The 13,137-nt window shown below is 38.5% G+C and overlaps 1 protein-coding gene and 1 long non-coding RNA gene across 2 annotated transcripts in view; one reads left to right on the forward strand and one right to left on the reverse strand.

Moving 5' to 3' along the window:
- LOC309509621 overlaps positions 1-13,137 on the forward strand; it is a 123,103-nt gene that overhangs the window by 69,598 nt on the left and 40,368 nt on the right. The gene's annotated exons all lie outside the window — the stretch shown is intronic.
- Positions 1-13,137, reverse strand: part of LOC309509596 (NXPE family member 3-like) — a 42,731-nt gene that overhangs the window by 5,308 nt on the left and 24,286 nt on the right. Inside the window, exons 3-7 of the mRNA XM_082184411.1 lie at positions 8,788-9,147; positions 8,176-8,591; positions 8,034-8,104; positions 7,707-7,910; positions 6,800-7,140 (exon numbers count right to left, since the gene is read on the reverse strand). Of these exons, the coding sequence (XP_082040537.1) occupies positions 6,800-7,140; positions 7,707-7,910; positions 8,034-8,104; positions 8,176-8,591; positions 8,788-9,147 (1,392 nt within the window). The remainder of the gene's footprint in view (positions 1-6,799; positions 7,141-7,706; positions 7,911-8,033; positions 8,105-8,175; positions 8,592-8,787; positions 9,148-13,137) is intronic.

Raw genomic sequence — 13,137 nt, forward strand, 5'->3', positions numbered from 1 at the left:
GAAGTAACATATGATAATCAATATATTTTTCTCTAATGTAGTTGTTACTGAAATCTTCTGGAAGATTTATAGGCTGCTTAGGCTATTGTTATTATTATTTTATGCAGCACTGCGCGTAGCCTATGCCTACAAGGCACAACAAACCTGGTGTTCATTATACATTATTGGAAACATTTGTGTGTGTATTCTGTGAATTTTAAAAAGCAATTTTAACCAGAAAAATATAAAATCTATTCCCAAAATCGTGCAGCCCTATAGTTTCTCTTGATATCAGTACGTTCACAGGTTTTTTTTTTTTTTTTTTTTTTTTTTTTTTTTAGATAAAGGGACCAGATGCCATTGAGTCCTGCTGACTTCAACATTCACATGAGTCTCTGTACATGAACATGGTAAAGTGAAATCAAACACCTTGGAAATTAAAGATATGTACAATGTTTTTAGGAATGGCACAAAGGTTTCTGTCTTTGGATCATTGTTTTCAATAATGTGCTTTTTTGTCATTTGTTGTGTATCTTTGGATTATGTTGTGTTGTAAATAAATCCCAAACAATCTAAAAGCCATTCTTTTTTAAATCTCCTCATTCTTTGTGCAAGGTTGCTCAGAATGATAGGGCCTGATTGCTCCTAATAGGGCATTAGGGGAGTGTCTTTGTCTTTCTCAGGTGTGAAAGCCATACATATTAATGACGTGATCACGCCTCTTCGCATAAAGCTTTCTTACACAAAACACGTCTTACAAATTTTAAATCAATATATTGTCTTATCTGAATGAGCAGTCAGGATGATTTGTACATAGTTTTGGAGCAAATATTCTAGGCTACGTGATACAATTTTCAAAAGTCTTGTGAAGAAATAATCAGTATGGGTTTCATGGCCTTATTTCAGTGACATTTTTTTTTTTTTTTTTTTTTACAAACCACGCACTCCCAGGGGGAGTGGTCTCTCAACCATCAGACGGTCCATCTGATCTGGAGTGTGTTCGGAAGGGTGGAGGTAGACAAAGAACAGGGATGCGCTGGCCCATGCGCTCTACACGTTCCCCCCTGTCTCGATGATACCACAGGTCATTAAGTGGATCAGGGAGAGCAGATGCGCGGTCCTTCTAGTAGCCCCCCTCTGGAGAACCAAAGTTTGATTTCCAGCGCTGATGCAGATGTCAAACACAGCCCCTAGCCGATACCTGTGTGGAAGGACCTCCTCACGCAGGTGAACGGGGAGATCTGGGACCCTCGTCCCGATTTGTGGGCCCACCATGTGTGGCCCCTCAACGGGTATCCTGGGACCTCCCAGAAGGAGTACTAAATATCATCACTGAGGCAAGAGCGCCTTCTACTTGGCGCCTCTATGCTCTGAAGTGGTCAGTTTTCACCAGCTTGTGCGCAGCTAGGGACCTCGACCCACGTTCGTGTGTGGTACCAGTGATACTCTCTTTTCTTCAAGAGCTTTTACACACGGGACGCTCCCACTCCATGCACTGTAGTGGGCCAATCACTGGGGGAAAATGACCTTGTTGTTCGTTTCCTCAAAGGGGCCAGAAGGTTCCAGACCTCTTATATGTCATAAGGACCCGACTCATGTCTGGTTCTTGCTGAGATTCATATCCCTTTGGGAGTTTTTGATTTTTGGCTTGTGTCTTTCTGTGTACCTCGGGCTGTTCGCCCAGGGCGCCAGTTCTGGACAAAGTCTGTTGCTAATGTGCGGCATTTTGCATTGCGTCCCCACTGCGTATTAGCTACGCAACACGAAGTGACCGTTCTCAAAAGGGAACGTACTCGGTTACTAACTACTGAGAGTAGGGAACGAGTATTGCGTAGCCTGCAGCACTATTGCAATCTGCTAGGTGCTTCGCTTCAATCGATTTAACCCCCTGGGGTCGGCGATATCGCCGGCGATACCAGCTCGCTTTTTTTTTTATCAGTTCAAAAGAGATTAATTTTGCTCTGTTGACTTTGATATTACAAACAAGTTTCATACATCAATCGATTCTGTTAAATGTGTATTATTTTTGTGTATACTCACAATAAAAACAAAGTGTTGTGCTTTTCGCCAAATAAAGAAAAATAAACACGAAGCGAGTTCTGCCTTCTCTCTGTCAGTGAAGTCCATTCTGAAACGCGTCCGTAAATGAACAATAACTCAGCGAATACTCAGTCAAACAGGCATACAGACACACAGGCATGAAGCTTGAATTCTCTTCTTTTAAATGAAGTAATTTATATTAAAAAAATCATATTCTGTTTATTTAATCTTTATGAAAAGAGAGAGATGTCAGTCATTCTCATCTCAGCTCATTACGTTTTAATCTGCCCCGCCCACGGAGAGCGCGCGCTATTCAAACGCAAATGACTGAGACGATCCCATACAAACTGTGAACGCCCACATATCAGCTCGAGAAAACACATCAAGTTTATTCAGATCATTGTACTTGTTTACACTGTCTCGAAGCGCTGTGAGGAATAATAATAATGGAAAATGTACCTCAGAAGTGCTGGTATTTCGAGGAGCAACGGATGGAATACTGTAGTAAGTTTTTTTTCATTCTCAAGTAAATCGCGTTTCTGTTTGTGAATGAATGAACGGCAGAGATGCGCTGTTTACCACAACTCGCAAAAAGACGGTTTAAATTTGAATTGCGTTTCTGTGTGTGTGTGAATGAATGATCTGCTTTTAGCAAACTATTTTGCTATACTGAGTAAAAATCGACTGAAATATGTTGAAATAAAATGTATTTGTATAAGCAACGTATTAAACTGCAAATTAACATTTATATTCCTTATAATAAAAACGAAAGACCTATGTTACAGACAAATGAAAGACACATTACACATTTTTACTGTAAAATATCTGCCACCTCAAATAAGCTTTTGTTTGCCAATTTTTGCTAATATGTTAAATATAGTATGTTTTGTCAATGTAGGCTATATTCGAAGTAATGAATCCTTAACTTTGAAATATGTATGATAAAATGTATACTTTAGTTTTTACAAAGAAAGATTACACTTCAATTGTTGTTGTAATTGTAACCTTTTTAATAAAAAATATATATTTACAAGGTAGATGTAAACAAATTTTAAAAGGTAAATATAAGCCTTTTCTTTAAATAATTTTTATTGTGTTTTATTATTGACAAATTTGGGGAGAGGATACATATTCCAAAACTGAAAATACAGTATGAGAATTAACTGCACAATTACTAGACATGTTTTACTTGGATATTATACAATTTGCAAGCACAATTTGTAAAAAAATTCATACAATTTACATGCTTCCAACTGTGAACCAATTTGGTAGAATATATATATATATATATATATATATATATATATATATATATATATATTGCTCTTGCATTCTTTCTTGTGGCTATAGGTGACACACCTGAATGAATGGCTCATTAAGTATGCGGGCCCCATTGTCTCCTCAGGTGTGAATCACTAAATATGCATGATGGTGTTGAATCGTTGACGCCCCTTGCGCATATGGCCTTTACAAACAAAAAATCTATGTATTGTGTTATGTGAATGATTAGGTTGGATGATTTTCACATCATTTTGAAGAAAAAACTCTAGGCAACGACATCCATTAGTCAAAAGTCTTATTGACACATATTTAGTATGTGTTTTGTGGCCTTATTTCAGAAACTTTAGTTTTTTGTTTTTTCAATAACCATGCATAAACATTATTCTCTCAAAAATACAAACATGTACATTAGGGGTGTGACGAGACGCTTACTCCACGAGACGAGACACGAGATTGGGTTCACGAGAACGAGACAAGACGAGATTTTTACACAATTTTTAAGAAATCCTCAATGATGAAATATATGATTGGAAAATAGTATTTTATTCAACTGAAAATCACAAAATGCAAAACAATTTAGGTGCATTTTGAAATCAACTTGTAATGAATGTTATTTTACTTCTATTTTAATTAATTCTATGCAGTAAAGGACATGCAAACACTGCAAAATGTTTTGCTATAAACTCTACCGTCTGGCTTCTCCCCTGTACGATTTCACATGAGAAATCTAACTCCTCTCCACAAATCAAACATAAAAAAATAAAACAGTATAAATAAAATAAATATAAATAACTGAAATAACACTTTAAATGCAAACAGTGTTTATCCATAATCAAAGTACTGCTCTCTCAAAACTACAAGTTCAAACAGAAACAAATTTTTTCTTCAAGCATGAAAAAGAGATAAATTAACTACACAGAACAGCCTAAGATTATGGTCATGTTCTTTTTCAAGAATATATGCATGTCGACGATTTCTGGCAGCAGTTGAGACCTTTGGGCAGGGCTGCACGATATGAGGAAAAGCTGCGATGTGCGATAACATTGTTTAATATTGCGATGTTGATATGACTTGTGATATGTGAATGTTAGCTATACTGTTCCCATGTCTTAGTGCTTTAATAGGTTCTTTGCGTGATAGGTCAAATGTTTATTACCTGCCTGGTTCAGATTACACTATTTTAGCACGATTTTGGCACGATCCGTTTCGTGGAGATTCGGACAACGGGCGTCGGGACGCAAGATTCGATCGTTTCATTTCGTATAGTGTGTCATAGTGGGCGATAACCTACGCGTCTGCGATGCTTCAGGACATCACGACAGAAAGACTAGCATGTTTAATTTTAACGGTCCTCCACGACGGGTTGAGTGCGAGCGAGAGTGAGAGTGCGCGAGTGAGTGAGAGTGCGAGCAACAGTGAGTGTGCATGCGCGAGTGAGCGTGTGTGTGTGTGTGTGTGTGTGCGCGAGTGAGTGAGTGAGTGAGCGAGGGACAGTGAGTGTGTGTGGGCGGAGTGTGTGTGTGATTGGCCCGGCACACAAATGATTTAAAAGTGGCAAGGGCATCTTCAATACTAATTTCACCCTCACGCTCCATCACTGACATCACAACAACTCACGAGACAAAGTTTCACCTCGACGAGAAATCTCGTCGCGTTTTAATCTCGCGAGATCTCGTGTTATGTACATGCATGTTGCTCACATATTATGGTAGCCCTGTTTGTGCTAAATAGAGTGTAATTATACCTTTGCCATTAACCCTCTGGGGACGAATTGGGCGGTACCGCCCAAAATGGCATACTTTTACAAATGTGCAATTATCTTCAAAACTATTAATGATAGAGAGGTGCGGTCTTTTTTGCCGTCTTCCTCAGATTCCGCTGAAAACAGTGATATCCCGTTTGTATTATACACACACTTCGCTGTTGCGCAATACCACTGCATAAAAAGGCCAATGAAATCGATGTTGTTAGGCAAATTCCACCAATGGAAAAATTGCCGCTGGGAGGATTTTTTTTTTTTTACCCAATCAAAGGAAGGTTACCATGACGTATTCTAGCCAATCAGAGGACTCTGTAGCCTTCAACATGTACAAACAAACAGCGTCATGTGGACGGAGAATGAGACAGATAGCGAACGGAGCGGAGTATTACAGAGCGCACAGAGATCTATATAAGAGAGAGACAGAATAACTTAAATAGCATTGTTATTGTATTGTTTTAGCACGTTTATGATGGCAAGCAGTAAAAGATTTACGGCAGAACAAGCTCTGGAACAATTACTGCAAAGTAAATCTGCCAGGTTGTGAGTGTGTCTGTTCTTCAGAGCAAGCAGTTCTCATTTAGTTCGAAGCAGACAGCTTTTTCACGCCTGCGACTGTTTGTAAAAAAAAGTTCCTTATTTCATTGTTCTTAACACATTTGATTGAACAATTACAAATGGCTGTCAAGCAAAGGGTTTGACAAATATTTTTTTGGTTCAAAAACTGTTCACTATTGTTGTGTGAGGTGTGATTTTCAGTAATAAATGACAAAAATCTAATTTTCGTTTTTGAAATTCTCTCGATTATTGTACATTTTTCACTCATACTTCCTTTATAAACACATTACATGCATGCTTATGTTAGCTTAGGGTCTTCTGAATGCATAGATGCCAAACACATGGTGTTCCATCTCCATTACATATGGTTTATAAGCCCAAATGTAAAAATAGAGAAAACGGACCAAAAAGGGCTTAGTCCCCAGAGGGTTAATATGTTTATAAGCAACTGAAAAAAGCACAAATGTCAGGGCATGTCAGAACATCTCAAGGACCCCAAAAACCCCTCAGACCCCAGAGGGTTAACCTGATGCTATGGCGAAAATGATGGGCTTTTATAGCTATAAGCCACGCCCCTTCTGGCGGGTTCTGACGTGCTGGGTGCCAAGCTACCTGATTGGTTCGCGTGTCAGAGCCGCCATAGGTTTGTGCAGTTGCCGCAGCAAAGCCAATGGGCGAGCTTATCGCTCTGCTGATGCTCGCTGTGCAGCTGCACTGCGTTTTAAATATAGGCTTCAATATTCTCGAGGAGTATTCAATATTCCCCACTGCATATTAGCTACGCAATACTCGTTCCCTACTCTCAGGGAACCAAGGTTACATTAGTAACCGAGAACGTTACATTTCATTCTGTTTCTCTCACAGAACTATCATATGCCTTCTGAAACATGGAATAGTGCTTGAGTCATATGGAGTACTTTTCTTGTACTCTGGTACCCATCCACTTTCATTCTGCAAAACCATGGAAGACAATCATACAGGTTTGTAATGACAAAATATGACTGAAACACCTTTAAGGGATGGAATTTGGCATGAATTGGAAAATGAAGTGTCACCTCAGCACATGCATATTTGTGTTTTTAGACTTTAAATATAAAGACAACAGGACAAATGTACCATATTACGAATACAAGATAGAAAGTTATTGAAAATGGAGTAGGATTGGAAAATGAGCAACTGTACCTTTAATCCTGCAGTGTTTCCAGACTTGATGATGACGGTAGTCTCTGGTGCACGACTCAACAATGCAACAACAGACTGACGGATTTTGGCCACTTCATGCACGTAAAATGTTATTGGGTGATAAGCCAAGTGGGCAAATATTGTAAAGACAACGACTGCATGAGGACCACCGGCTATTTCATCAATATCATTGCTGATATAATGCAAGTCAGTAATGAGCATTTTAGAAAATCGCAAAGGAACACCGTGTGGCCTCCAGTGAACAATGATATTATTTTTTAACCCTACAGCCATCAGGGGTCCACCGGTACGAGGAGTGTGGAGGTCCATTCTTTTTATGTCTAAATAAGATAAGTAAAACTTACATTAGACTCATTGCTTTATTTATGTCTTAAACAACTTTGCAAAGCTGTTTTTTATTGTACACAGCAGTACCCTAGAAATATGGAAATATGGTACTTAAGGAATAGTATACTTAAAAAAATGTATTCTGTCATTTACTCACCCATTTGAATGTTGATTAGTAAATGACAACAGAATTTTCATTATGGGGTGAACTGTCCCTTCAAGATACACTGACTCATTTGCATGTCTGAATGTCATTGCATTAGATGCAAACAAATTCTTTATGAATTTTTGCAATTACATGTTACAATGAGGAAAAAAATTAGTGTAATTTTTAAGTGTGACCTATTTAAGTCTTTAAAAACAATTGTCACTTGATTTAATATTTTGGATGTAATTGCAAGACATTCATGCATTTGTTGATGAAGTATCCAAATACTTTTTGGGACTTCTGTATATTTCAGTTATATTACTTTTATGACATCAAGTCTTAAATAACATGAGAACATTTTTAAATAAACCCCCGCCCCCCTCCCATCAATGTCATTTATGAACAACTTGCCTGGCACTTTTCTCTCTAAATACTCAAACCACTGCCTTGTGGTGGAGTCTCCCATCAAGTAGACGATCTTGTTTTTAAGACAATTTCCCATTTGTGAAGAACTGAACTTCTGGGTGTTGCACACAAAAGACTTCCAGACGTCTTTCAGATAAAACCCTGCAGGAACTGGTTTTGTCATGCCAGATCTGCATCTCTCCATTGTGCCTAAAGCAAAGAAACATTTACCTGAAGAGACTGTGCCGTAATTATGCAAATTCTTAATTCTCTTGCAACTAACTACATTTGATTTTAGATTACCGGTATATCGGTCCTGATATATGAACATACCAATGCCTGTAGTGTTGGGAAGGACATTTATGATTTGTGTGTATCCAGTAATAGCAACATTTGTTAATGTCCTGTGGAGAAAAAACAGATTTTCTAGTTTTACAATTCCTCTGTAATTCATTTAGAATCCTTTCCCACTTACTTTGTGAAAATTTGCTTCTCAAAAGGATTTAATGGGTTTTCCAAACCTCCGGTAGAGTGATGAACCAGTTTGTCACAAGAAAGTTTCTTTGGTCTCTCACACTGCCACACCGTCCCTGTTTTTATATCCTTATACTCACAGCAGCAGTCGCCTTTACTCCAACCTCCATCTGCACCCCACTTAAGATTGCATTGTACTACTTCACTGATCCTGGTTTTATTGGGTCCTGGCCCTTCAAAGTAGCCATTATAGTGGCTGCGTGGAAATGAGGACTCCCTGTATTTTTTTAGAATCTGCAAAAGCTCACTGGAGTGCTCTAGACGTACATAAACTTGTGCCTGACCTTCCCAGGGCAGAAGAAGAGCAACAGAGTAAGTCCCATTACAGTGATCCACAACCTCCCTGTACACACTCGCCTTCAAGAAGAATAGAGAAGGTTAAGTGTAATGCAGAAAACTAATTTCTGTTAGTAAATCCAATTTTAAAGCATATAAAACTTTAATTATAAAATGTAAATCAACCATTAACAGGCAAATGAAACTCAGCTAATCAAACTCAGTGTCTTAATTTTTATAAAAATAAATATTATAAAATAATATAAAACAAACACACCTTTAGCTTTGAATTGAATAGCTTTGCTTGGAAAAAATCTCCTCCATATCTTTTCAGGTTCTTGTTGTGGTCTCTGGCTGTGATGGTAACAGAGATCTTTTCTCCCACTTTGTAACTCTCCTTGAGTCCCACAATAGAGAATGTTGAGTGGACTGGGCTTGTGCTCTGATTCAGCTGAATGATTTCTTGATCTGGACCGGGCCAGTCCAGAGCCTTCTGTAGCCGTTTCCAATCCTCTTCACTGATTCCCATGTCATGAGCGGATATTGTAGATGAAGAATTATTATTTCGAGGAACTGGTTTAGGTCTGGGGGGCTGAAATGGTCTTATTTGGATCCCACCATTCAATCCCCATAGAGCCTGGGAGAGGACCAGAATATCAATCAGACCAAATTCAGTTTTTTGTTCTATATATAAATTATTTATTTATTGTAGATAAAAATAATTTCTGGATAATACTATAAAAGTTATGTGGATTTCATTTGCAGTTGGTGAAATCATGCACAAAGTGTGAATAGGTTAGGTCCTACTATGTAGCGCTAGCAACGCCATCATGGGTTCAAAAGCAAAGAATTGTCTTTACTCAACAAGACAAAAGAGAACATGAAAGGGACCTTAGTTCTCATCAAGATGGCTGTATGTTCGACATTTTATCTGCTTCTCCACTACTAAAATAATTATGAGAATACTTAAAACTGAAGTTTGTCTTTTTTTCTTCTTAAAATCCTAGATAAATATGCAGAAACAACTATAAGTAACCTTGAACACTATGAACACTATGTTCTGTGGTGCTTCACTGAAAAAAAAATGTTTAGTCAGTTCAACTTAGAAAATGTACTTCATGTGTTAACATCTACAATAACTGGTTTTGTTTAAATGTAATAAATTATTTTAGGTTACTGATTATACTGTAACCGCATTTAACCAACCTGAAAAACAAGGTTTTACTGAAGCATAATAAGTTTTACATTTTTTTTTTTTTTTTAATTGTAGCTTCATCGGACAAAACCCGGTGACTTTTATGGCACTTGGTATATGAACACACAAAAATGTAGGGCATGATTTGAAAAGGCTAAGTGGTCGTAAAAAAAAAAAAAAAAAAGTCACACTCACGGTCTTCGTAGCCATAGAAAATGAATAGGAAATGGGCAAGAAATATGTAAACACAGAATATTTTTGTGTGTATAATCTACAAATCAGTCACGATGCAGAAAAAAGTGCACAGCAATGAAGGGGTGAAACTCTAAAACATCAAGAGTGCAAAACAGACAGACCCAGTCACACACACACACACTTTTATTGAATTTTGATGTTACATGTAACAAAATGTTTTCTCTGTATTCAGGTTTGACTGTAGTAATAATAATGCAAAAATCTAATTTATTATTTCTTTTTATAAATCTTGACAAAAAGTTAAAAAATACATTCAAATCTTAACAGGAAGTATTTTTCTCTAAAAACTACTAAATTCACAAGCCTCTCTATTATCCCTATTAAACATCATATAGATTTAAAAATATTGCTGATCACTTACAAAGCACTACAAAATACACATATGACCCGAGAGGGGGCTGCATATGGAGAAACACTGGGGTGTCCAGCCCACAGGATGGAATGTTTCAATCCCGGGGGGGCAAGGTGGCTTGCCAAGGGAAAGACACATGCTCGGAGAGGCTTACAGTGGAAATACACATGTGGGGGTTGCCCAGAAGGGGGAACCATACACATGGTGGCACCTAGCCAACGCAAGAGCTGCTGCTGGCATAACTCTGGCATTGACGTCAACAGTGCTGGAGGAACTCAGGGCTTCTCGGGGAGGCTCACCTGAGGAGAATATTGCACGTATCCAGTCCGTGGAGTGGAATGGCGAGGAAGCGAAGACACCTGAGCAGATCCTAGTACCGGCTGGTTGAAACGAGTACATGAGAGGACGCTGGCTCCACTTGGAGATTATAAAATCTCGCAAACGTTTTGGGTGTCGCCCAGCCTGCAGCTCTGCAGATGTCTGTTAGCGAGGCGCCATGCGCTAGAGCCCAAGTGGAAGCCACACTCCGGGTGGAGTGAGCCTTCACACCAAGGGGGCACGTTCGACCTTGCTGCTGGTATGCCAAAGCAATAGCTTCCACTATCCAGTGAGACAACCTTTGCTTGGAGAGAGCCTTTCCCTTCAGCTTCCCACCATAACAGACAAAGAGCTGGTCTGAGGTCCTGAAACACTGCCCTTCTGTCTACATAAGCATGGAGGACGCGCACTGGACAGAGCAGTGCCAAGACTGGGTCTGCCTCCTCCAAGGGCAGCTCTTGCAGGTTCACCACCTGATCTCGAAAGAGAGTGGTGGGAACTTTGGGCACATATCCAGGCCGGGGTCTCAGGATCACGTGAGAGCAGGCCGGCCCGTATTCCAGGCACGCTTCGTCAACGGAAAATGCCTGCAGGTCCCCTACCCTCTTAACCCTCTGGGGTCTGAGGTGTTTTCTGGGCCCTGGAGGTGTTCTGACATGCTCTGACATTTGTGCTTATTTCTGTTACTTGGGACATTTTCATGGCTAAAGTCTGATTACACTGTATTCAGCACAAACTCTGCTACAATAATATGTCAGCAGCATGTATGTAAAAGTTTGTAATTTTGAGATAGACGTTTATGCGTGGTTTGTGAAAAAAACAATTGTCACTGAAATAAGGCCATGAAACCCATACTGATTATTTATTCACACAACTTTTGAAAACTCTATCACGTAGCCTGGAATATTTGCTTCAAAACTATGTGAAAATCATCCTGACTGCTCATTCAGATAAGACAATATATTGATTTAAAATTTGTAAGATGTGTTTTGTGTAAGAAAGCTTTATCCGAGTAGGCATAAACACATCCTGAATGTTTATGGCTTTTCACACCTAAGAAAGACAAAGACACTCCCCTAACGGCCCTATTAGGTGCTATCAGGCCCGATCATTCTGAACAACCTTGCACAAAGAATGAGGAGATTTAAAAAAGAATGGCTTTTTGGATTGTTTGGATTTATTTACAACACAACATAATCCAAAGATACACAACAAATGACAAAAAAGCACACTATTGAAAACAATGATCCAAAGACAGAGATGTTTGTGCCATTCCTAAAAACATTGTACATACCTTTTATTTCCAATGTGTTAGATTTTCACTTTACTATGTTCATGTACAGAGACTCATGTGAATGTTTGAGTCAGCAGGACTCATCAGTGGAGCATCTGGTCCCAAAAAAAAAAACAAAAAAACCTGTGACCATGCTGATATCAAGAGAAACTATAGGGCTGCACGATTTTGGGAATAGATTTGATATTTTTCTGGTTAAAATTGCTTTTTAAAATTCACAGAATACACACACAAATGTTTCCAACAATATATAATGAACATCAGGTTTGTTGTGCCTTGTAGGCATAGGTACGCAGTGCTGCATAAAATAATAATAATAACAACAATAACCTATAGCAGCCTATATATCTTTAAAAGGGAGCACTTCAGTAATAACTACGATAGAGACAAATATATTGATTATCATATGTTACTTCAAATGTTTCCATTCGTTATGATGTTATGAAATGAGGTTGGAGTAAAAACATGAAGCCTAATGTTTGGTGCGTTTTTGCTTTTCAAACGCACAGCGCGTTTTGAATATGAAACATTCAAATGCACAGCGCGCTCCAAAATATGAAACATTCAAACGCACATCACGCTCCAAAAAATGAAACATTATGGTTACCATATTATACATATCTACGTTTGAGCAGATATCCACAAACACAGCATTTAACAGTAAACACGGGTCTAAATATTATAATATTCACCATATATCTAGCAACAGTTCAACTGCAATGTGAAGTTTATGCAACAATAACATTAACTAATATAATTAAACATTTCTTACCTTACATCTTTCTTGTCTTCAAATCGCGTTCTTCTTCTTCTGAGGTAAATCCAATGTAAGCTCACGGCGTGTCTTTCAAACTCGACGAAAAGCGGAGACTTATGAAGTTTGGTGCTTTGTGTTTGAGGTAAGGAGCGCGTTCGCGTTCCTTAACGAGGAGATTTGCATGTGAATCTCTTTTGTGCGCGTGGGCGTGGTCAAATTAAAACTAATGAGCAAGGGTTTCAGAAACTGGACATCTTGTTGGTTTTATACAAATTACTTAAACAGAGAATATTTGTTTTCAGTTTGAATCCGATCATTTAAAAGTACACACTTAAGGATGTTTATAAAGATATATGTCTCATAAATGTGGGACAAGTATTCGCTGAGTTTTGTTTCAGTTTATAGACGTGCTCAAGAAAAAAAAGTTCACCGAGACGGAGAGGTAGAAAGCACACC

The sequence above is a fragment of the Leuciscus leuciscus genome (assembly GCF_965113295.1).
Source record: "Leuciscus leuciscus genome assembly, chromosome: 11".
NCBI classification, from domain to species: domain Eukaryota; kingdom Metazoa; phylum Chordata; class Actinopteri; order Cypriniformes; family Leuciscidae; genus Leuciscus; species Leuciscus leuciscus.